Genomic DNA, 26,452 nt, shown 5'->3' with positions numbered 1-26,452 from the left:
CACACAGACTACAACATGCACATCAACTGCTACTACAAGCCTCTAACCACACGCACGCACGCACGCACGCACGCACGCACGCACGCACGCACGCACGCACGCACGCACGCACGCACGCACGCACGCACACACACACACACACACACACACACACACACACACACACACACACACACACACACACACACACACACACACACACACACACACACACACACACACACACACACACACACACACACACACACACACACACACACTGGCATAGTCTGCATTCTCCTCATCCCAGTCATCTCATGCTCCCAGTAGTTTTCCACCGGCCACTCCTCCTCCTCACCTGTCTTCTAGCCACTCCCTCCTCATCAGGCCAACTCCACTCACCTGTTGCCGCAGCTGCCTCTGATCAGCAATCAACCCACTACATATACGGCTCTCCACCATGCACTCACTGCAAGATTGTTGTTTGTACTCATGCAAGACTCTCCAGCGTTATTCGGACTGCTTTCCTGTATCGACCCTGCTTGCCTCTGACTACCCCGTCTCGTCGCTTCCTAAATACATACCTGTTACACACAAACACACACGTAACGCTACGTCCCGTTGAGAGCGGATATAGATAAACAATGAAATGACATTGCTCACAGCTACAGTGAAGACACCCGGGCGAACACACAGGCAGCTTTAGCTGTAGATACACACAAGCTAACGTAGCATTAACTAACTTACCTAGTGTCCTCCAGTGAAGCTAAATTGGCGCTGGCTGATAAACACACAAGCTTCCCAACAGTTCTGTTGGTTACACAGTTCGAGAACATAAATCGCTTTCACCCAAATGAAGCAGAAAATTACCTTTCACCCTCTTCTCCTCCCGGAGTTGACGCCTGCAGTGAAGAGCCACACGATGTTTACTCTGTTCACTCCTCCTGTAGTCTCCAACTTCTTTGTGTCCATGTCTACTGCTCTGTCTGTTGCGACCGGAAGCTGTTCTCTGCCGTTCTGCAACTCTTTTCTTCTTTAGTTCAGTGCAGCAACTCGGCTGCACTGAACTAAAGAAGAAAAGAGTTCTGGCAGCTCTGGCAGCTCTGGTAGCCCCGTAGGGAGCTACCAGAGCTGCCAGAGCTTGTTTGCCGACGGCGTGCAAGAGACTGGTCACACGCCACTCCGCTCGTTCACCACACAGTCGGGTGCATGACCATCAATGTATTCATCGCTATATGTTTGTTACGAGAGTTTCAAGTAATATGACAGAAAGTGCTTCTCATGAAAAACGCCTACCCTACATTTAATAACTTGCTAATTTCCAAATTTGCTCCCACAACAGGAGGTATTTCTGCCTCCAGAGCTGCAAATCTGGATCTGTGACTGCAAGCCCCCATGATCCTGCTCAACACCCACTGCTTCTGATCTTATTAATTATTATTGAAGAATAATTTAAGTCTAACCTTGTGTTAACAGGAAAATTCCCCCCCAATTGTCACCAAGTGCTTGCTCCTGGGGGAATGTTTGGTCTCTATGAATAATATTATATTTCATACAGTTCATATTTCATTTAGAAATGTCCTGACACAACTTCTGTTACAATTTGCAACTATATTAATCAAATAGCTTTGACATGAATTTAAAGTCAGGGAACATTTATGTTAATTCATCTTGTCCTAGTAATAGGGTTGGTGAGTCCAGGGATCTTTAATTAAAACCACTATACCTACATTTAATTTGGCTCTGATCCAAGGCAAGCATCATATTCCTCCAAACAACTCCAGTAGCAGCTTTAAATAAATAAAAATAATGACTAATATGTAATACAAACTAAAGAAAATATCAAACTATCACAAAGTTGACATTAATAACTAAAGAACACACTTACTGTACACAACACAATACACAGTATATTGTTTCAAATTCATTTATAACTTATGATGACTGTAATCTGTTATTTTATAAGTAATGGCAATCATATCCCCTGATTAAAATATAAAACCATCAAACTACTGCTTCAACAGGCTGACGCCAACATACAGGTGCAGACATGTGTTTTCATGAATCAGACGAGTCACTCAATCAGTCTAGTAAAAAAGGCAAGCCCAAACGATGCTTCTTTACATTTCAATAGAAGAGATGCCTCTAACACAGATATGGTTACATGGGAAACTTGAAGATACAGAATGCAAGATATTAAAGTCTCAATGTGAAAGTTATTTGAAACAAAAGGGTCAACCCACCACCAAGATTATATAAACTGCAGTGGAACTTGCTATCATTTGACATGCTAAGTACAGACATAATTCTGAGTATGTAAAAGCTCTTTGCATGATATCTTATTTCCATGCCTTGATAAACACAGAACACACATTCAGTGTCATCAATATGAGAATTTAGCTCACATTTATTTGGCCAGAAATTCTGATGCGCTTTAAAAGTTACACGATGTACGTTTAGAAAGCAGTAATGCAGAAAACACACTAAATCTCTTAATTCAGGTATGACCAAAAGCTCACAGTGACTAAAGTTAGTTGATTTTTAAATGCTGTGTAAACACATTTCGGAGTCAGTATTGTTGCTTTTAGGACTCCTTTGCTACTATGCCAATTGTTTATGTTTCAGCATAAAGTTGTTCAGTTAGACAGGCTAACTTCAATTTAAAAATATATTTTTGATCACTTTATTAGCTGGAGGTCTTAACAGAAGCATTCCATATAACCTTTTCTCGGTAAACCAGCCTTTCTGCCCTGTTGTGAATGTGACAAGGATTTAGTTTTGAAAATGTTGTCTATTTGCCATTTCAACAGGGGCATATTATCTCCATATTTAACATGATGGAAAACTGTTTAGTCATCAGAGCAGCATATACCTGAGAGGAATCACTGTTGCTTACACTTTCCAGAGTGGCTTTATGGATGTTGAGGACTCTGGTTGGGGTCCTTTTACTATTTTAAGAAATTTGTCTGAGCTTTACAGGATTCACCTGACAACAACTACTCAACAAGTACTCAGGTGCACAACTTCCATGTAAACAGCTTCCTCTAATCCTGAACAAATTGCAAATGCTTCTCAGCTCATTGCCACTCTTTGTAATAAACTTGCGGTTAATGTTTGTAATCAGCGAAGATGTGGTCTTGTTCATCTATATGAGTAAGATGTTGGTGTTACCTGACCAGATGCATTAGCTGCACCATCATCTGGGATGTTTCTTATATCCATCATCGATGAAATCTGAGCTGACCATTCAACAGAAAACTCAGAACTGAAGAAACCTCTTGGATGAGATCTTCAAGAATCTACAACAGTCCAGTTGCTCTCCAGACTTCTTGCTCAGAGATTAATGTCACTTCAGACACCGGTTCACAATTTAGTTAAGTGAACCGGTCGTGATCGAATCTACAACTATGGTGTCTGTAGCACCAGGTTTCAAAAGTTGTGTCACAGCTAAGTGAAAGTGCATTAGGATCCAAGAAACAAGAACAACAATCTAAAAATGTTATTAAAGAAACAACTACTAGCCAGTAGTATGCATTCAGTGTCTCCTGTAATCTCATATGAAGGCATTGTTGACAATACATCATCCACAGTATTGAGTCCCTTTCAGAATCTAGAGTTTTTCCTGCTCTGTCTTCATCACGTCATGTGCATCAATGGTGCCAGTTGTCATTTTCACCAGATTCTCATCTGCCTGGATACAGTGAAAAATGTCAAAAACCTGATTCCTTCCTAAATCTGAAACAACATTCTCTGATGTACTTTTATCTTCCTTCAGATCCCTTTCACTTTGATCCTCTGTGAATTCCTTTGATTGAGGTCAAGTGGGGGTGTGGGCGGTGCTGCCAAACTCCCTCCTCAAGGAGTCACCACCAAACTCACAGCAGAGATCATTGACATGTTTTCTTTAAAAGGAAAAAGAAAAAAACAAAACAGCTAGAGCCTAGAAGAGGACTAAAGAAAATTAACAGACACATTGTATTAAAATGACACTGTCAATGATAAATCTCATGACTCTGCCATGTGTAAAACAGTTAAGGTAAGCCAGTACGGTTTCCTTACATGGTGGCATTGCAGACATCTCTGTGAGGGAGTTCAACTCTGAATTCTGCCTTGGGATGTGCATTAGTGTAATGTTAGCCAGCCAGTCGAATGATGTGCAGTGTGTAAACCTCACTCCCCAACACCCTAAAGATGTACTAGCGACAAACACTAGCACCCTCGTGTTTAAGCCTCCTTGCTAGCGCGTATGTTTGAGCCCCGACCAGTGAAGCCCCGAAACACAATGCACATGGGGAGAGTCCACTCCTGTCACACTAGGTTTTCTTTGTTCGGATCACTCAAGTCCACCGCACCCGCCTGTCAAAATATGTTACCGCTGCTATGATTGAGGTTCTGATAAAAGCATGTCCTCTGAACCTTCAACTATGCTGAGCTGAGGAGATTTACTTTCTTCCCCTTCTATCAAAGCTCCTGCTTCCTGTCTGCCCACATTTTCTTCTGTGATACCATGTATTTGTTCATCTACAATCTTGACATGGTCTATAATAGAAGTAGCATCCTCTTCATGTGTACACTTTATCTTTTTTTTTTTTTTTATGAACAAAATCAATATCTGATCCTGGTAAACAGTTTCTGTGCAAGATAGTTGAGTGATCATACATACTATATATTCCTTAGAAAAACATACAGAGATAATATGTTTTTCCTGCTGTTCTGATTGTATAGGCTTAGCTTCTCCTGCATTATCTTGTGGGTAACTGCGTTCTGATGTCTGACTTTTCTGTTTGTTTGTATTTGTATGTTTGTTTGCTGACACATCAGTGGTTGTATTTAGTTGATCTGGGAAAATTTCAGCTCTTATAACTCCTGATTTCACTGTGCTGTCAGACTGCTCAAATGATTTATGTAGTACATCTGACCCTGCTAATAATGTCACTGTAGCTTTCTCAAGATTTATATCAGAAAACTTTTTTGATGCTTGGATATCCTCATTGTTTTCATATACAACTTTGACCAACCTACTAGCATAATCTACAGTTGTGTCCTGCTCTAATGTGAAGATGATTACATCCTCTGATTGTGTCTCTTCAGCTGCCATCTGATCTGGATCACCATTGTCCTTGAACTTATTTTCCATTATAACCCCTTCCTTTAAGGGTCCATGTGTTTTAGTGGTTTCCGCAGTAGTGAAGTTATTTTCAACATTAATGGTCTGTTCTTCCTTTTGCGACTCTAGCCTATCAGATCTAGCTTCAAGAACAACATCATATTCGATTGTTTGCTCCTGTGAATAAATTCCTTGGAAATGTTTTACAGTAATCTGCTTAATACCCACTGTATCTACCCCAGGTGGGCACATTCCAGCTACTGTGACTTCTGGCTTAACTGCAATCACATGTGCCATTCCAATTCTTGGCTGCCCATCATCAACTCCCAAAACTGTAACCAGCCTTAAAAACCCCACCTGTTCTAGGTGCCCACACCATGTTTGCCCCAAATTGGTATTTACTGCAACAACACCCCCCATTTTAGCAACAATGTGTCCTGGCAGAATGCCATACACACTCCCCTGAGCTGCTGGGCCTAACACCCCCTGAGGGGGAGCATCCTCTTTTACCAGGATAGCATCTCTTGACAAAGTGCCCTGAGATGAGCCTGGGTCCACCCCCAGTGCCTTAGGTGGACTACTTCTATCTTTCAAGAAAATATAATTGTCATCAGGATTTGGCAAAATCATTTTCCAACCCTCTACAGGGAGTGAGCCCGGGGACACAATTGAGCTACCAGGTAGCAACAATGTGGGGCTGACTGGAGTGGTAGGGTTGGCAGAGCTTTTGGAGCTCTCTAATCCTGGGATAACATGACCAGAAGGAGAGTTTTTCAGCCCACTGATTGTGAGTCCAGAAGGACTCTGGGATCCACTGACTACATAGAGGCCTGTAAAATTGGTTCCATGGGCCACATCTGCCAAAAGAACTGTGCTCTGTAACTGTGGTTGAATTACATAGTGCATGGGTTGTATCACAGGGCTGGTGGTGTAGTAAACTGGCTGCTGCTCAAGTACAACAGCTTGAACAGGACGAGGAAGAGTAGCAGAATACCTGATATTAGAGGAATGACTGATGTTAGTAACCTTAGAGTGATGGTGTTTCATGGATGGTGGCTCAGTGCTTACAGTATTGACGGATAATTTGGAGATGTTAGTAGATGTTATATTGGCATTCTTTGTCTCAACAATGTGCTCAATTTGGGGCTTAATAACTGGTTCAGCAAAATCAACAGTAGTGTGGACCACATCTCCTTCTTTGCAGGTTAGAGAGGGTTTTGATATAGGAGGGGAACAGATGTCAGCCAGAGTCTTGAACTTTGTCCCTAAGTCATTTAAGAACTGTAGGTCATTGTCAGACTCCAGGAAGCTGCAGCAGCCCACTGAGCCAGCAAAGGAACCATGGCCTTCAAAATCATACTCCAACAGACCATCCTTCACTGGCAGAGCACACACCACTTTCTGTTTGGGGCAAATAAATAGCATAAACAATGGTGTCAATAAACTCTGCACATACGTTCCTATGTACAAAATCTGTTGGAAAAAAAAGCTGCATGGAAAGTTAACATGGTACCTGTGAGTAGTAGTCATCGAGGAATGTGTCAGGTAGGGCTATGTCCTCAAACAGAACTGTTCTGTTTTGGATGCCAAGTCTTTTCCTGCTGAACTGCAGTGCTTTGCCATTGCCATGGTTGAATGCTTCCCTTGAAAACCTATAGGCATCATTGACCTCCCTCAAACTTTGGCTGCTTTCCTCAAACTTATTATAGATTGTAGCTGTCTGAAATGTTGTCGGAGTTTGATGCTGGGTGAAGTTTGATGCTGGTGCTGTTCCAAAAAATGTTTGCGTACCCAACGTGATAGGGACATTTTGTAGTGGCACTGCCTAAAAAAGAACAGAGGAAATATAACATTAATATAATTTATTAGGAGAAAATATGTGTGTAGGCTTTGACTTGCAATGTGGGGTATCTAATAAGCATAGAGGTCACATTGGGTCATTAGGATCTACTGTGGTAGTTCTACAATAGGCACTTCAACAATAATAAAATGACTAGTCATTTTACAGTGGGGGTAGACAGGCTGAACCTTCCTGTTCCTTTAGGGGGCCCAGTGTAATTGAATTTAAAATACATGTTATAGGAGTTGCCCATATGATATCCCAGTGACACACCATATTACCATATTTCCCCTCCAACACTGTTGCTTGATTAGACATTCAGTTTGGATAATGCTAGGACTATCTGTTGAAAAAGAAGGTATGAAATAATTTTTCCCATATAAAGGAGACAGAAACATCACCCCACCTTATCGTCGCCTCTGCCTTCAGTTCGGTATGATATGAGGTGTTCTTTGGCATCAAATGGAAGATCATTAAATTTTTCAGGAAAGATAGTGTCTTTTCCTCCACAGTGACAGAGCAACAACAGAAGAGGAATGACTGCAGAGAGAAGAAAAACATTCAGATCAATATAAAGTGTGTTAAAGTAAAGTGAAAAGTGAGAGACACAGAAGCAAACCTAAATATAGACTACATATCAGAATATAGAAATACATATTATCATTGTAATTTTATATAGTGACAAAAATAAATATTTACCTTTACAAATCTCCTAATATTAAATGTATGTTGTGACAGAGGTTTCAGAAAAGTAGTGGTAATTCTTGATATAATTCAGTTCTCTATAATACCACTAAAATTCTGTCCCCTTAATATACAGGGTGTCGAGTACTTTTCCCAATCAAACACTAATGCTAAGTACACTTAAAATCTGGCAAAAAAATCTAGCATCATATTTAGGCATTATGAATAAAACCATTGTGTCATTATAACATAATTATGTTATGCAAATGGTATACACATTGAATTTAAATTGTATAAAAGAAGTAAGTGGGTGGTTGTACTCTCTTCCCCTGTACATATCTGCGTGACTGTCTCATATCTTTTAAACTTTTGGAACAGTTCCTTTGATTTTGTTTTACACTGAAGACAATGGAATTTAAGAAAAAAAGATAAATATGAGACACAAGTTCAAAGTTAAAGCTTTTTTTTTTACAGATGTAAATACCAGAAAATAAAAGCTAAAATTCAAACTTGTAAATGTATTAGGGTAACTATCACAGCATATTTCCAATGGTTTTTGAGGGGACTGTACCCTTATCAACTTTTGAGTACACCAGTGGCTTCACTCCACAGAGGTGAATCAATTAAAACAGGAATAAAAGCTTTGTTAAAGTCAAACTCAACTCACACAGCAGTAAGCACATTGCCATCAGCAGCAGGCCAATGGCTGGGGCAGAAAGCTTAGGTGATGTGGTTCCTAGTCTGGCTGCCATTAAGCTGCAGGCCTCTGTTTCCACACAGGTACAAACATCAACAATAACAACCTCATTGGCTGAGCAGGACAGACCCTGAGCATCCAGCACCTCCAGTTGGAGCTCATATGAACCAGGCCACAGTGGCTCCTGAGAGTGAAGAGCAGCACTTGTCTCTAGACACAAAAAAGGATGGAGAGCTGTCAAACATGCACTGTATTGTCATTATTACTATTTTTTGGATAGCAGTGATAGCAGTAATTCTACTACTTTTGCTCCTGTATGCCACCATTATAAGCACACCAAATCTAATTTGTAGTCTTCATTTTGAATTTCTGTCAGGTTTAAAACAGGTGGACCGAACCCCATGTAAGACGCCATGTTTGCCAAGTCGTGTTGAATATGGTTGCACAACACGGTCCAGAATATGCGCATTCGTGTTGAATTTTGAACCAGAAATGGAATTAACGGTGCGCCACCATAAAGTGTCCCTGTTGGGTGCTCAGTTGGTTGTGGTTTGCAACTTTACCACCAGATGCTGCTAGAAAATTCCCAAAATTACACACTTGGGCTTTAAACTTATCTTTCAACAGACTCTGCAATGACCATCACTACGCTATTTGTATCTTCATATCTCTACTGAATAATGATAACTGAATAATTGTCGATATAGTTATTTTTTGAGCAATTTACACAGTGACAAGTTTCCTGATGCAGGAAAAACAATCTGACTTTTGCTACTGTATCCATTTTTTCTTCTGTTGCTATTGTTCTTACCATTGATGACTTCTACAACCCAGTTGCCTTGTGTCCCATCAGTTATAATTCTGAACGTGAATGGTGCACTGTTAGGACTAACATCTTCATCACAGCCAGTGACAAACACTGTCTTTTCATTGGAACACAGACTGTTGTGCTTGGTGATGAGGGTGGGACAATGGTCATTGGAGTCAGTGACTTGAATGGCTATTGTTCCTGTGGCTGTCTTTGATGGTATGTCTGAGGATAAAAACAGCTTAGTTAGTAAAACAGCACACTTACACAATGTAAGAGCCACTCTCCTCAGTGGTGAGACCTACTTTAGCTAGCTACAGCTACAGTAGCTTTACACACATACACACAAATGCTCACTTGTCTGCCAAAACTATGATGCTATGTGACCACCAAAATATATTTTTTTTGTTCCTGTAACCATTGCTATTACACACTTCTGAATAATCCTTGATGTAAACCATTTTTGTAACCACATAATGCCCAACCCTCTTAGTTGGTATGGAGGACTGTTAAAACTGTCAGTGGGGGTAAATGATTCCACCCTTGGGCTGACACACCTAAAGTTTCAAGGTGGTTTGGCTGGTTCTGTCATAGATCACTGTACTTCATTTCAGGGCTCAAGCCATTTTGGTTGTCTGGAGCCCTGCAGTCCATAAAATTTCTCTAGCATCTACATTTATGAACTGCTCTTCCAGCTCATAAAAATACATGTTACCACGTTGTGAGTTCGTACAGCACATTTCTGAGCAGACTCATTATCATGGTCAAACCATTTACCTTGTGACAGTTTTTTGATAGTAAATAGAAAAAATGTGCAAGAGCAAGAGGAAAATTAAGAGAGAGAAGAGTAGGAGGACTTGGACAAGTACAACGAAGGGGAGAAGGAAATAGAAACATATTTGAGATGATATGACTTACACACTAAAAAAACCATTAACGCTTTCAGCCAACAATTACACTTGGTTACACTCAGTTCTACACACTTCTGGTAAATATTGGTGTCTACACTGCTACACTATTTTGCCAACTGCCTTGCCACATTGACACATGAAAATACTTTTAGATAACTCATTTACTTGACAATCAGAGCTTGAGGATCTATAAATAGGCCACAGGTAAACAATAGAGGAGAATCTTTGGGGTGTACAAGTATTTGTCTTAATGTGTTATTGTGTTTGAAAAACACACGGATGTCATGATTCTGCTACTGTGAATTCTAAAACACCTTTAGAATTCTAGACTGTTGGACTTTCTTTGTGTACTTTTCGTTACTTTGTGATTGGATTTGTCGTTGTATTCTTTGATTTACCTTTCCTTATAAAGGTAAATGGTGAACTGTTAGGGCTAACATCTTAGTAACTTTAACAAACCATATCCCTATCTCTTAGTCTTAGTAACCTAACTAAGACTTAACCGTCTTAGTTAAGTTACCCTTTGCTATCCCTATTATTTTGTGCATTTTGAATTTGCTGTTATACTTTGTAGTCACTTTCCTTGTGTCCCTTCACTTCCTTTCCCCCTGTGTCTTGTTTTTGCTCTTTTTACTTTTTGTGTTTCCCACGCTTGTGATTGTCTGCACCAAGGCCTGGTTCTAGACTGCTTTGATTGGGGGGATTGTCGATTGGACACCAACTGCTGCTGTGTTGAGTGTCCCAACCCGACAATTTGCATTGCTGTTGTTCCAACCGCAAAAGTCTATAACATGCACTTAGTATTGTATATTATCTAAAACTAAAGCCATGGAATCTCATAATCCAGGGGTGGCCAACCACCCAAGTCAATGTGTAAGACTGAATGAAGTAGAAATAAAATAATAATTGATATAATACTTGATATTTTCTTCATGGTTTGGCAGAACTACATGTTGGTGTAATGGATAGTAATGCTATCTAGTTTGCAGACGGCCAGGGTTCAATTTTTTAAGTAAAAAACAATTATGCAATCCCATGGGCACAAAAAGAATGTGGCTGCAGCTGAAAATGAAGGATAAGAATATGGTGCATATAGGTAAGGCATATGGTCATATTTCACATATTAAACAAAGTAAATATCAATGGCTCTTTAAACTTGTTGTACAAAAATGTAATTGTGCTTCATATTGATCGGGTTGACAAGGAAAGAACACCCCTTCTTTTTACAGCTGGTTCAGGCTCAGCAAAAGATAGGAGATAGGGAAAGGGTTTGTTAAAAGAAACCCGCCATCTAGCAGGTTAGGTTCACCATGGTAACTGACCTAAAGGTTAAGTTCACTCTCTTTCTGGAATGGGAAGCCTAGAGTAATCCTCTTCTCAGGGTTAACAAACTCAGAATTTTAACAAAAACCCGCTTTTTGGAATACACCCCTGCTTCGCCAAACCTCACAAGGGATACAATCAGATTTTCAAGAAACTCCAACTTTGCAAAAAGAAGTCAGTTTCTATAGATGAAGAGAAAATGACTCTACTTCTGACTTGATTTATAAAATCAGTAAACATTTTCCTGAGGAGTTTATGTTCTTAATCGCTAGTTTTATGTCTTCTTCAATATCGCATTATGTTCATTTTGTAAATTATATATTTATAGTAAAATAGACAATAAAGCTCCGTAGCATGGATTCAGCTTAATTGACAGCTGGTCTGTCCAATCGGAGGGTTGCAGGTCTAGGTGGGCTCACGGTGGACAAGCTCTCAGTCAGACCCAACTCAATTCTACGTCCGGTTTCAAAATGCAAAACTCAAGGCGTTTCATAACAGCAGTTCACAAACCAACGAGTGAAATCACATGGTCTTGTTACGCCTGTTCTCTATTTACTCCATTTGTGCAGAGACAGCTGAAAGATTCATCACTAGATAAACTCTCTGATTCAAAGTTGTCTTTTTTTTTTGTTGGTCAATAATTATAATATCTCAGTGACCCAAATTATGGATGACATTGTTCGTATTTAAACTAAGATACTTTCTGGTTAAACAAAAGGACCTTGGAGTAAAATGTGAGTGCACTAAGAAGAAATTTCAAATATTTTCATGTCATATATTTGTCGTGGATCTTGGCTTTTTATCTTAAGGCACATTGAGTCTATGCTTGTCATACAGAATGTGGTTTAAGAAACAAACTTGACTTGGTAATTCATGTTCAGGTAAGTGTAAGAGTTGAATTAATTATACTTTCAGCAGGGAAGGCAGAGGCTGTTCAAACATACATTTATCAAGAAGTCAGATATTTCTATCTCCTTTGGTTTATTGTTGACAAAAAATGGAAAAGATTATAAAATACTAATGCTATTACCTTTGGTCATGACCAGAATCTTGGCAATGTAGGTACCATTTACCAAGAATGATGACTCTCTGTCGGGTATCTTGTTGAGTTTGATCTCAGCTGTTTCTGCATTGATGGTTAACCAACTGTCTGGATCGTAGCCTTTAGCATAGCTGAATAACAACAAACATGTGAGAAAAGAAAACAATGAGCAATGGTTAACCATTTGACAAAAGTAGGGATTTGTTTAAGGAACAGTTCAATATTTTGGTAAATATTCTTAATCACATTCTTGCTGACGAATTATGTGAGGAGACCATAAGCACTCTCATTTCTGAGTAAATATGTAAATAAAGCCAGGATATATTTAGCCAAAGCTAACATAAAGAGTGGAAGCAGTTAGCACTCCAGAGTTCAGAAATACACCCAACAACACTTCCAAAGCTCATCGAATAACACAAACGGGCTCATGCAAGAGCATTTTGTATTCTTATCCTAAATTTCTCTTACATTTGTTCCTACACGAGTTCACGCTTCTATCTTCAGAAAAGTTGGTCAAACATGATGAATATCACCAGTACATATTTGACTGAACATGCACAAGGATAGCAAATTAGCATAATTCATGCCCCAATAATACCATACAGGCTATGCTTCCTGTCAGGAAGTGTTCATTCATGAAAAGAGCATTAATGAGTAAAAAGAAGACCTTTATAAGATTGGAGATTTAAGTTCTGGCTTCAGTGATCCAGAAATGAACTTATATTTTAGCAGCGTCAGCAGATCTTAAGTGACGGACTAACACAGATCTGTAAATGCTGAGTTACCTGTGAGTTGCAATGTCACTGACATAAAGATGAAATGCATCAAAATGAAAATGGCTTTATAGGAAACAGTCGACAAAAGGTGATCAATGACAAAAATATGTGCCATAACAGGAGATGATGCACAGGCATGTTTTCTGCTGATTCTGGATCAGTACACCTGTAGGAGCCATACTTTAAATGTCTTTTCTTGTGTACCCTCCTCCTGAGGAGCAAGTTCATGCCAGCAATCACAGGTGCTGCTGGTGGGAAGAGTCAAACGAGTTTGACTGTACTCGTCTTTCATTTATGTTTTCTGGATTATGTATTGTTTTGCAAGTTTGTATGAAAACGTATTGGAAGTGACGGACAGAACAGTATAAGGACACTGATAAATTAAATATGTTAAATAATTGGGAATGGTTGGATTTTCTTTATCATGAGAAAATGTCTGAACAATACTCCATGAGCAACCAGTTGTAGTGACCAAGTATTCGACGTGGTCACTACAACACCTTTATTCAATGCAACATTATATTATATGCAGCATACCAAAAGTCCTCCTTGCCTTCACAACAACTGTGTGCTTTACCACGGCACGAGTGTGCATGTGGTACTAGTTGTATGAATGAGCTAATTTGAGTGAATTTTAGGTTAATGATCTGAAAATAGCTTGCATGGCAACAACTGAGCGTCAAGTCCGCCATCTCCTTGCACACTTCAGCTGCCAACTGACATGTGTCCTTCCCTGGCCATTGCGCAACAACTTTTGGGAAGGTATATGAATACGTTTAGAATTATATTATAAAGATAATTAAAAAGAGTTAGAGGTAAAAACAATTATGTCAAAATAATGAGGTGAAATTTATATATCTATTTTAAATTTTTATCTGATTCATATGTCATATAATTATGCTTCAAAGTGATGAAAAACGATCCTAAGTTAAAAACTTGGTATGAGTAACTAATTTTGTGACGACAAGTCTGGACCACATAAATTGTGTTGGTACCTGTAAGGAAACTCAATCCAGATATTTGGTGAATACGGCAAGTCCTAAGTCCCCCCGTACGCAGGACTCAAGAACAAATTTGTTCGTACGATCGGTTCTTACATGAGGCCCATTGTTTCTGTGTCCCATCCTTTTAGTCAATACAATGGACTGCATTCATATAGTGCCTTCTTGTCTTATTGACCACCCTAAGCATTTTACAGTACAAGCCACATTCACCCATTTACACACATTCATACAGCACTTCTATACACAGCACTTTTTTTATCGCACATATAACCTACACAGCACAGGAGCAATATAGGTGTTTTAAGTGTCTTGTCCAAGGACATTTCGTCATGCAGACTAAAGGAGCCTGGGATTGAAGCATTAACCTTATGGTAAGTGGATGACCCTCTCTAACTCCAGGCCACAGCCGCTCAGTCATTAGTATTTATGCTAAGCTAATTGTCTCTTGGCTCAAGCTACATACTTAGTGCAGAGTGTAATATCAATCTTATATTACTAAGCAAAATATATATTTTTTCCTAAAACTATTGAGTTAAATTGCATTTTGTTACTGTAGCTACAATGATAGCATTATCAATAAATGTCCAATCCTTCATTGTATGACCAATTGTATTCACTCTTATTTATGTACTATCATGTTTGACTAACCTGACATCTTCAGCTGGTTTTCCTGTGTCTGGATCAACAGCAGCAAACACCGTGATCACACCATCCTCAGTCGCTTCATTTGGATCTTCTGATACAGGGACGGTCTTGGTATCAGGTATGAATGCTGGAACCTCTGGTACATTATTCACTGATATCTTAATGGGATAACTTTTCACTGGTTCATGTGGCTTTGTTGCTGGTCCAGGTTTGACACCAGTCTCAAGTCCAACACCTACTCCAGGCCCAACTCCAATTCCTGGTGCAAGCCCTGCCCAAGGATTAAGACCTACATCCCCACCCCCTTCAATGTCAATGTCTGCCTTATCCCCCAAGTCTACTCCCAAGTCTGCACCTGGACTCACACCAGCTGCAACACCAGCAGCAGCAGCACCGGAAAGCAGGGGACCGCCCTGTCCAACCTTAACATCCACATCCATTAGAATAGCACCACCCTCCAAAAAAGGAGCTACATTCTCAATGAGAAGGCCAAGCTCAAGATTTTGGATTTCTTCAAAATCCAGAGGCTATTTGGTCCAGGTCAAGGTGGAGAGGGAAGACAGCAAGAAATTAATTTGTAGCAAACAAATGTTAGGGAACCTACTCAAACTAATTACAGTGATTACGATAAAAAAAGATTTGAAATACACATGGCACAAGTCTAAATACCTTGATCAGCTTCAGGATGCCCTCATTGGTTTCTTTGTCTGTCTCAATGGAGAATATATTATCCTCATTTCCTTTGGCGATTGAAAAGACAGTCACCCAGTTGTCTGTGTTTTCAAGGTCTTTGTCCAGAGCTTTGATTCTCATCACAACCACATCCATAACATTTTCATCCACTGTCCCAGAGTACTGCAAATAGAACAGGATTATGGTCCAAATATAACAATAAAAAAAATACCAAAAAAACACAAGATACTAAAACTGCTACACAGAAACTGCTCTTGGATACCAGGAGGAGTGAAAGATAGACTTTGTGTAGTTTGTGTTTTGTCTGTTTGGTAGTTGTTAAATAGCAATGTCCAGTCATGAGCAACCTAATATGATGGCAACATGCATGCTATTGGAATGTCATTTGTACATATCAAACGTGTGATCAGTGAAAAGTATGTACACCAAGTTTAATTCAAATTGATGACAACAGAAATGTAGTAAGCAATAAATATAATTAATATTCTAATGTAAGCAGTGATTGCAGTGATCACACATTCACAGTTTAGTTAAATATAATTTTCGGGACTCCGTCCGTCATCATGCAATTTGTTGAAATATTATGTTTAAGATTCATCTGTGCTGCTGCTAATTTGCTTATTTTATTTAAAGAACTGATTACTGTGTCGGCATTCCCTCTCTGAGCAGAGTTGCTGTAGTGGATAAAGTGGTCCCAGCATTCTACATCACAAACAACATCTGTCATACCGACATCTGCCTTTTGCTATATAATCATTTATGGAATATAATTAATTAACCATATATTTATATTTAAGATCTCATGTAAATGAGCACAGATCTCTATTCAACACTCGGTATTTCACAGCTTTAAGTTCAGGAATGACACAATGTATGAATATATGTAGAATAGTAAAAGGTCTCAATTAGTTTGATTTCTTAGACCCCAAATTCTTCCATTGTGTGAATGAGAAGCTAAATAAGACTATTTATAATTTGTACCTAATTTGTACAGATATGACAATAATTAAACTTTGAGAAGGAAAAAGAGATTTAACAAAAAGGGTCTAAGAAGTTATGATATTAAGTGGAGAAGCAGGCAGGGTATCTTGACCATCAGTGCACAGCCATAGTCATTGGCCACTATTTTTTTAAAGCCTCCTGTCCCCACCTCAGAGAAATTAAATGAAATTTCATATTTATGTTGATATCATAACGTATTACTTATTACATGATTAGTATGACCTCAATGAATCGTAACAAGAGGGATTAAGTTCAATGGGGGCGTATGTTGTACAATTGTACATTGTTGTCATCCAAATATGAATGTTATAATGGTCTTTTTAAAATTATGAATTAATTATCATGTGTGTGCGTGTGTGTGTTGTATTGGCCATTCCTCACCTCAGATTTTTCCAGAGTGGGGATATTATCATTGATGTCCAGAACCTTGATCTCCACAGTTCCAGTCCCTGTTAGCCCCCCTGCTGCCCCACCCAAATCAATCCCCTTTATGACCAGTTTGTAGGAGTCATACGTCTATCGGAAGAAAAACAGCAAATCAAAACTATGAACTGCACACAATTCTACTGGATGAGATGTGATCATTAGGTGTCCCTCAATGTTTAACAACAGTGTTAGAAAGCTCAGGGCAGAATAGTGTTGCTTCAACACTTTACAAACTTCATGTTGAATTTCATGGAACATTTTGCTCCAATTCAACTTTTCTCTTCACACCACAGGTCATTAATTGAACCTTTCAGAGATTGAAAAAAGATCTTTTGAAAATGAGGAGTGTGTCTTATTGTATTCATACTTACCTCTCTGTCCAGTGTGGGCTCGTTGACATACAGATTTCCTGTCTTTTTGTCGATAGTAAACATGTGACCTGTGCCCTCTGGCTCCTGACTGACAATGCTGTAGGAGATCTCTGAATTACTTGTTCCAGCTTGGTCATTATCTTTCCCCTCAATCTGCATAACAAAGGTTCCTGCATGGGGATCATATCACGACAAGTCCAGCTCAGTAAAATCCATAAAATCTGCCTACATCCATACTATTATGTTTTTGTTATAAAACAGTGTGTGTTTGTGTGTGTGGTGAGACAGATCTCTGTCCACACAAGCGTTTTTACTCTATCAGTATTAATCCCCATCCATACTAACACGCCCAATGTATATCACATGACTATTCATGTACACTGAGCATGTGCATTCTGGTTTAGCCAGGAAGCAATGTCTACTCTACATCTCAGATGACTGACAGACACCAGAAAGAAGTGACCATACAAAAATCTGACTTGCTTGTGTAGGATCCATCATTCATGAGGCAGAGAGTGAATAAAGTTTAGTATTACCTTTTTTGCTCGCCTCTGTGATATTCCCAGTGTGCAGCTCAAAAGTTGGAGCATTATCATTCTGGTCCAGGACTGTGACCATCATTGGTATGCTGTCTTCTGCTAAGGTTCCATCTATGTGTTTGGCAATTCCTGTTAGCTGCAACAAAAAAATGAGAAGAAAGAACATAAATATACTATTTACTATTGTTCTTTTATGATGTTAAGGTGGAATACTACAGTGACAGTAACAGGAGCAAATTTGGTTATTAGCAATAATTCATAATCATGAATTGTTAAAAACCAATAACGCTTCTTAATCAATGTTAATAGCAACGGGGGTGTGAGGGCTGCTCCAACTGCCACATACTGAACCAGAAAGCATGGCGGTAAAACGTCCTTTTTTTCAGTTACTTATTGGTTTAGCACCACACACAAACATAAAATGAACACATACAGATGTGGTTTAATATACTCACTTTTAATAGCAATTTGACAATACAGTTATCTATTTGGAGTGCACACATTACGTTAACTTTCTTTGTCAATTTTGTTGTGAGTTTAAGTAATTTAAGGTATTTAATTTGGTACGAAATTATGCAGTTTTCTTTGAGTTACCAGTTCAGGCGGTTGCCTGGTTGGTCATCCTAAAGGAGTCCCAGCTGCATCCAACCAGCATAAATATAAATATATAAAATATATATAAATTGCCAATTGGACCATACCACATTGTTCCTACATCATTGGGAGGGGATATATTTCCATTTAGCTCTATTCTGTTAGTATATTTTTCACAAATTGTCTTAATTCCGGTGTTTTGTTGGATATAACTATACTGACATGTCTCTTGGTTATTGCTGTTAATTTTAATAATTGTATTAGGTCAATCCCCTCCTGTCTAGATTGCCAGATCAGCCACTATATGCACTGAACAAAATTATAAATGCAACACTTTTGTTTTTACCCCCATTTTTCATGAGCTGAACTCAAAGATCTAAGACTTTTTCTATGTACACAAAAAGCTTATTTCTCTCAAATATTGTTCACAAATCTGTCTAAATCTGTGTTAGTGAGCACTTCTCCTTTGCCGAGATAATCCATCCACCTCATAGGTGTGGCATATCAAGATGCGGATTAGACAGCATGATTATTGCACAGGTGTGCCTTAGGCTGGCCACAATAAAAGGCCACTCTAAAATGTGCAATATGAAAAATGCATTAATAGTATTTACTGAAAGGCAGCGGCAAACAGAAAAGTCTTCAGTCTTGATTTATAAAGAACTGAGAGTTGCAGCAGACCTGCAGTTTTTCAGGTAATTAGTTCCAGATGTATGGAGCATACAAATTGAAAGCTGCCTCTCAATGTTTAGTTCTGACGCTGGGGACAGAAAGCAGACCTGTCCCACATGATCTGAGAGGTCTGGATGGTTCGTAGCAAAGCAGGAGATCAGAAATGTATATTGGCCCTAAACCATTCAGTGCTTTGTAAACCAACAATAGTATTTTGAAGTCAATTCTCTGACAAACAGGAAGCCAGTGCAGATCTGAGGACTGGAGTAATATTATCTTCTTTGGTTAAAAGAAAGACTTACATTGAAGGAGGGGTATTTCTCCCGGTCCAGAATACCAGTGACGGTTACAAAGCCAGTGTACTGGTCTACCACAAAGAGGTTGAAGGGTGGTTTGTCCGCTCCTGGTCCAGAGAGATAATACTCCACCTTTGCACCTTTGTCTTTATCAGAGCGAATCTGCCAAGAAAACACAAATGCAGAAACACTTGCAATTTGACCATTGCTATGAACGAGACAAGTTTTAATGTTTTTATGTGAAGGCAATCAAGGTGAGGCAGTAGGCTTTCAGTAATCATATTTGGAAACAACAATGCCCATCCAGGCACTTGATACAGTGCAAGATACAATACAGGCCTGATTTCTAAGGACATATAATGCCATAGGTGGGAGGCTGTGGCTCAGGAGGAAGAGTCGGTCGTCTACCCACGTGAAGGTTGGCGGCTCGATTCCCAGCTTCTGCCAGTCTGCCTGCTGATGTGTCCTTGGGCAAGACACCTAACCCCCAGATTGCCTCTGACGACAATTCCGGCAGTGTATGAATGTGTATGAATGTGATAGAAAAAAAGCGTGTGAAATATCGGCACTGTGCTGTAAAGTGCTTTGGATGCTCTATATGACTAGAAAAGCGCTATATAAATACAGTCCATTATCCATATGCTAATTGTGGGAAATGAGATTTGAATGAACAAAAGTGAAATTACCTTGGCAATGAATTCCTTATGGGTGTAGTCAGTGTTCTCCAGCAGCTTGGCAGGAGGAAGAATCCATTCTCTCTTCTGTCTCTTTAGTGTCTGTGGCCTCTTCTGTCTTGCCTCAGTACTGAGCATCTGAAACCACAAAGCAGTTGTGCTGGTTCAAATTTTAGACTGTACAGACACTGTATGGAGCACCTGGGCCTTACAGAGTTCAGTTCAATTCCATTCAATTTTATTTGTATAGCACCAAATCACAACATACATTATCTTATGGCACTTTACATAGTAAGGTCGAGACCTCACAATATTACAGAGAAACCCAACAGTTCCCACAATGAGCAGCACTTGGTGACTGTGGAGAGCGCCCCCCCCCCATTTTCCATGACATAAATCTCTAGTCAACATAAATCTTGTACATACATTATTTGGATTCGAGATGGGACAGCTTATCTGGTCCCGCCCCTTCTTTTCAGCTTAAAATTACATATTGCTTTGCATTACATTCTACACTCAATTTAAATATTGCCCTACTCCATCTTATACTTGTCAATAAGTATTTCTTTGTATCTTTTTTTGAAAAGTTTAATATCAGTGCTAAATTCTTTTCCTAATCAAGGTTGTTCTAAAGAGAAACTCTGCAGACTGAGATACACATGCTTTTAAGAGTAGTTCGGACTGCAGGTTGTTTTAAATTCAGTTTCCCCCTTAAGGCATAACCCCCTTCTCGGTTCTAGAACAAGTTTTGTAGGTTTCCTCGCAAAGGAACAGCTAGGTGTTCAAATATGACAAACGCAGCAGTCAGCTGTGTTCACAACTTCAGGGTAATCACTGGAGCATTCTGTAACATTCTATGTAGAGTATGCAGAAGCATGGCATGTTAATAATAACTCAGCTGCAGAATGTTTACAGTCATTAACTTGCCCATACACTCGCTGCAAATTCTCCAGAGATTCTCCTTCGATATTCTCACATGGGCTCACTCAGACATTCTTTGGAGATTATACTGTCATGTTTCTGCTGTTGAGAGAGAACAAGAAAACGTGTATATGCACCTGGTGGATTAAAGACCTTATTAAAGGACTCTGCCGCAGCTGCTGCTGTCGGGTCGGCAGCAACACATCGAGAACCACCATTCTGAGAACGGGGGCCCCCCAAGGCTGTGTGCTCAGCCCCCTGCTCTTCCCACTGCTGACCCATGACTGCGCTCCATCCTTCAGCAGCAACCATATAGTGAAGTTTGCGGATGAAACAACCGTGGTGAGTCTCATCTCCAACAATGATGACACCCACTACAGGAAGGAGGTCAACAAATTGGTGAAGTGGTGCAGGGATAACAACCTCTCCTTGAACATCAACAAGACCAAAGAGGTTGTTATTGACTTCCGGAGAGGCCACACCCCTAAACCCCCACTGACCATCAAGGGTGCTGTTGTGGAGAGAGTGAGCAGCACCAAATTCCTGGGGGTACACATCAGTGAGGACCTCTCTTGGACAGTGAACACTGCATCTCTGGCCAAAAAGTCCCACCGGCGCCTCTACTTCCTCCGCAATCTGAAGAGAGCAAGAGCCCCCCAACCCGTCATGTGCTCCTTTTACCGGGGCACCATCGAGAGCATCCTGACCAGCTGCATCACTGTGTGGTACGGGAGCTGCACTTCCTGAACACCCCCCCCCCCCCCCCCCATCAGGAACTGCACCGGTCACTTTACATAGACAAGAACACTTGTCACTTTCATCAGTGCCCTCTACATTTATTACATTTAATCTGCACTCCATATCCTTTATATTGCACATTTTCAATTTATTCAATTTATTTAGTTCCCTGTGTATTACACATACTGTACAGTATTCCTTTCTATTGCACATTTTCAATTTCTTTAGCTTTTTATCCTGCGTCGTTTGCCTTACTTACTTTTGCACTACTTAGGACTTACTTATTTTATATATTACGTATCTTATTTTCTGTTTTGGTTTAGTTTTTTTGTTTTGTACTATTGCACCGTGGGTCCGAGACAAACGTTTTTTCAATTTCTCTATGTCTGGAACAATACTGCAGGAATTGACAATAAAGTTGATTTGACTTGTTTCAACACCAGAGCCGTATTTTCTGATTCTGGAACTCCTATCTCTAGACAAGAGCAGGACAAGAGGAGGTCGACCTCAGATATGTCAAAACCGAGAACTCCCCGCGGGTGACGGCATGTTTATTAATCTGCCGCATGTGGCACTCTCAGATCGAAGAATTTTTTTCATTTTTCTGGGGTTAGTTCTCTAAAGTCCTTGCCTGGGTCGCCACCGTCGGTCCCCTGCGTTTTTGCGTAGAAGGGGGAAGAAGACTGACCCATGCTATTTGTACTAAACCTTCAAATGAAAACATCCGTGACCCGGTTCTCTACGGTTCTCTTTTTCTTTTTCTCCTCTATAAAAGAGGAAGGAAGGATGAAACTTAATGTGATTTGTTAAGGTAAGGGCAATGAGTAGCTTCAGGGTAAATACTCACCAAGGCCAACACCAATAGAAGCAGCAGACCCATTTCTGTGAGGGAAAGTTTGGCCATGAGCTCAGGGAAGTCACAGCATATGCCAGCATGTCCTTTCTGAGTGTACACACCCACTTGAGTCAGAACAAATAGGTTTAACTTAAGTAATTTCTGGTTAAGACACACCTATGTCAGCTTCATCCCCCTCCCTTCCCACCTATAAACCAAACCACTCCTGGAATTCAACCCCCCCTAGGATATTGTCCAACTGTCATATGCATGCATGTTTCTCAGAGGTGTGTCTGCTCACTGTTCTATAGTTTGAAATGTTACAGTGGGGATTGAGCACTTCAGGTTAAGAAAAATAACAACTCCATTTTAAAGGAAGAAACCTCTTCGGTTTTAGCCTCTTCTTTTAAAATGCTGTTTTCTGACTATACCATTTAAAACTTGTTATGTTGGTCAGGTTAGGAAATTGCTCAATTTGCAATATCTCAACTCCAAAGAGAGAGCAGAGGTCTCTTTCCCTGCTTGAAACAGCTTGGGCTAAGCCCTATTTCCCCTTCCTGAGAAGTTTGCCAGAACTTCCATGAGGTCAGCCAAAAGTCCTTCTCAATAGCCTCACACTCCTCCCACACATGTGTTTTTGAGTCCGTAACCTCCACAGTCACAGCTGAAGCCATGTTGGCCTGCCAGTACTCATCTTTACTTCATCTGCTTCAGGAGACCCCTGTGACAACCACACATAATATACCACCTCTTAGGTTCAGATCCCAGTTATCCCCCTCCAGGTCTCACCATCATTGCCCATGTGAGCATTGAAGTCGCCCAGAAGAACTATAGTCCAGAGGCGGTGCCTCTTCCAAGCCCCCTACTCTCTCCCTTTGCAACTCTTTAAAAGGGTCCAGCCCCTCTCCAGAAGCTTGTTTGTCCCCTGTTTGTCTCCTGTGTGTGTCTGTGCTCCTCAGCTGGGCGTGGCTGACCTACTTCCTCATCCCGCCACTTCACCTACTCACCTGCTGCTCATCATAATGATTGCCACTACTCACCTACTCCTGCTTAAATACCCATACGGTTTTTATCTGCAGTCTTCGCCAGTTCTTTCCATAGCCACATGTGATCACCTCCAGCTGCCCACCTGCCAAGTCCAGCTGGCATGTAACACATTACATTACATTCATTTAGCAGACACTTTTGTCTGAAGCGACTTACAATAAATACATTCAACCATGAAGATATTACCCAAAAGTGCAAGTATCAATATAGTGCATAAACATTTATCAAATAAGCAAAAACTGCTTCAGGGGCTCATTTTAGATTTTTATTTATTATTTTTCACTTATTTAAATCAATTCAGGGAGTGAGATGCAGTCTGAACAGGTGAGTTTTCAGTTTGCGATGGAGTAAATGAAGGGATTCTGCTGTCCTTAAGTCAATGGGGAGCTCCACCAATGAGGAACCAGGAAGGGAAACAGATGGGATTTAGATGAGCGGTGGCTGCTGCCCCCTCCAATGAGGGCATGGCAAGCCGTTTTGCAGTTACAGAGCGGAGTGGACAGGCTGGGGTGTGTACGTTTTGACTGTTTTTTGGGTGTAGGAAGGGCCTGAGTCATTCGCAGCATGGTAGGCGAGTACCAGTGCCTTGAATCGGATTTGAGCCACTACCGGAAAGCCAGTGCGGAGGAGTGGTGTAGTGTGGGAGAATTTTGGAAGGTCGAAGACCGCAGAGATTATAACATAAAGCAGTTGAATGATACACAAGATAATATGATAAGAGTCAGAAGGGCCCCAAGAATGGCTGATAAAGTTTGTCCAAAGCAATGAGAAATTTTGTGAGAACTAAAGAGACTGCAAAGGAACCCCCTGGTTCGATGTAGGGCCCGCCCTGATATCGTTTAGCCTGGGGCCCCCCAAAGTCCCTTGAAACACCCTGAGGCCATGTATCTGTGTTTAGTTATCCTTGGCACTATGCACCATGATCTTGGTATGTTAAATTGATAAAGTGCCTTTGCTAAACACCAACTTCTTTTTTGGTTATTAGAAATTTACTCTAATGCATAACACAAAGACAGCGACAGAAGAAGTTTTAGGGCATTTATAGTACAGTTTGGTGAATGTGCATGGGCAAATTAGCCGGCAGACTGAGTTCTGGGATTAAATTCCAGCGAGCAGGGCAAATAGGCTAGCATAAAGTGGGAAATGGCCTCTGGCTCCTTTCCCTCTGTGCAGACCTTTGCTTGGTCATTCACAACACCACGTTCCAAATGAAGGACAGGCTCAAACCCACCTGGCAACACCTCCGACCTAAACACTGGCGTGTCCTGGATGATATCATTGACCGCCAAGAGGACAGATAGGACTTTCTTATTACCAGACTGTATTTGTATAGTGCTTTTCGATTCATATCGACCATTGAAAGTGCTTTACAGTACAGTAAAGTCAAATTCACCCATTCAAACAACGCCTCTATACACAGAGCCTTTCTATCAAATATTATTCATACTGCCAGCACAGCCGTCGACGCCACATCCCACCCAGCATGCTCTCAGGATCTGAAACACACTAGGTGGATCAATCAGACTTATTAATTAACCTCCGACCCCAATATAGCTTTAACTCATTTGAAAGACTAACTCTTAAACTCAAACACCCACGCTGGAAATGTCATAAAACAGTTCTGATAGTTGTTGTATATATTTCCACCAGGCCCTTACTCTAAATTGTTATCCTAAATTTCAGACTTTCTATCTGAATTGGTGCTTAGCACAGATGAAGTCATTATAGTGGGTGATTTCAAAATTCAAATTGATGTTGCAAACAGCAGTCTTAGTTCTGCTGTTATTTCACTAATAGACTTAATTGGTTTCATTCAACATGTAAATAAACCCACTCACTGTTTTAATCACACCCTCGACATCGTTCTGACATATGGCATAAAAATTGAAAATCTAATAATATTTCCTCGAAACCCTTTGTTAAATCACTTCTTAGTCACATTTGAATTCTGAATTATTGGCTACACTGAATTCGGAGAAAAGTTCTATTACTTCAGGTGTACAGTATATCAGAAAACTCTGTAAGTAAATTCAAGGAAAATGTTAAATCCTTATTTACTCCCCTATCGTGTGTTGGTAGGATAGGCAGGGTAGTTTCCAAAACTTTACTCCCACACAAATTGACTATCTTGTCAAGTTGTAGAGCAGCCTCATTGAGTACCACAATCGACACTGTCACCCCTCTGAAAAAGAAGACAGTCAAACAGAGGAGGATAGATCCATGGTTTAATGCACAAACATATGCCTTAAAACAGAAGTCACGTAGGCTAGAAAGGAAGTGATGTTCCAATAATCAAGATGATTCTCACCTAGACTAGAAAAATTGTTTCATTATATATAAGAAAGCCCTCAGAAATGGCAGAACCACATATTATTCTTCACTAACAGAGGAAAATAAAAACAACCCCAGGTTCCTCTTCAGCACTCTAGCCAGGCTGACAGAAAGTAAAAGCTCTACTGAACCGTCTATTCCTCCAACTCTTAGTAGCATTGATTTCATGAGCTTCTTTACTATTAAGATTATTACCATCAGAGAAAAAAAATCAGCTTTTTCCCACTAATAGCACAGACACACTGTCCAGTACAGTAGCCTCAGAACCAACAATATCAGCTAATTTATATGAAGTTTGCTTTTCCCCTATAGATCTGGCTGAGCTGACTTCACTGGTCACTTCATCCAAGCCAGTCTTTTATTTCCTATTCCATTAAGACTATTTAAGGATGTATTACCTTTATTTAATAGTTCCATATTAGATCAGATCAATGTATCTCTATTAACAGGCTATGTACCAAAGGTGTGACTATTTATACAGGAATAGTTTGCTTGAA

The 26,452-nt window shown here is 40.1% G+C and overlaps 1 protein-coding gene across 1 annotated transcript; it reads right to left on the bottom strand.

The window, feature by feature from the left end:
• Positions 1-1,890: 1,890 nt before the first annotated feature.
• Positions 1,891-22,712, bottom strand: LOC118318696 (desmoglein-2). Its single transcript, XM_035648606.2, has 14 exons — positions 22,590-22,712; positions 20,096-20,221; positions 19,416-19,571; positions 17,845-17,983; positions 17,309-17,478; positions 16,893-17,027; positions 15,486-15,671; positions 14,820-15,343; positions 12,380-12,522; positions 9,119-9,340; positions 8,278-8,517; positions 7,333-7,466; positions 6,600-6,911; positions 1,891-6,487 (listed from the first exon to the last, which is right to left on the bottom strand). The coding sequence occupies exons 1-14, from the start codon at positions 22,644-22,646 to the stop codon at positions 4,358-4,360; spliced, it is 4,674 nt and encodes a 1,557-aa protein (XP_035504499.1). The 5' UTR covers positions 22,647-22,712; the 3' UTR covers positions 1,891-4,357.
• Positions 22,713-26,452: the final 3,740 nt, after the last annotated feature.

The sequence above is a fragment of the Scophthalmus maximus genome, chromosome 7 (genome assembly GCF_022379125.1).
Source record: "Scophthalmus maximus strain ysfricsl-2021 chromosome 7, ASM2237912v1, whole genome shotgun sequence".
Classification (NCBI taxonomy): Eukaryota; Metazoa; Chordata; class Actinopteri; order Pleuronectiformes; family Scophthalmidae; genus Scophthalmus; species Scophthalmus maximus.
Note: the sequence above shows the minus strand (reverse complement) of the source record. Positions and strands in the feature narration are given on the sequence as shown.

What these genes read in the sequence shown, in the direction of transcription:
- LOC118318696 (XM_035648606.2), bottom strand. Translation starts at nt 22,646, where the DNA reads ATGGCCAAACTTTCCCTCACAGAAATGGGTCTGCTGCTTCTATTGGTG. An exon ending in AGAAATACCCCTCCTTCAAT is followed by an intron (nt 17,984 to 19,415) that starts GTAAGTCTTTCT and finishes TTTTTGTTGCAG; the next exon opens with CTAACAGGAATTGCCAAACA. An exon ending in CACAGAGGCGAGCAAAAAAG is followed by an intron (nt 17,479 to 17,844) that starts GTAATACTAAAC and finishes ATCCCCATGCAG; the next exon opens with GAACCTTTGTTATGCAGATT.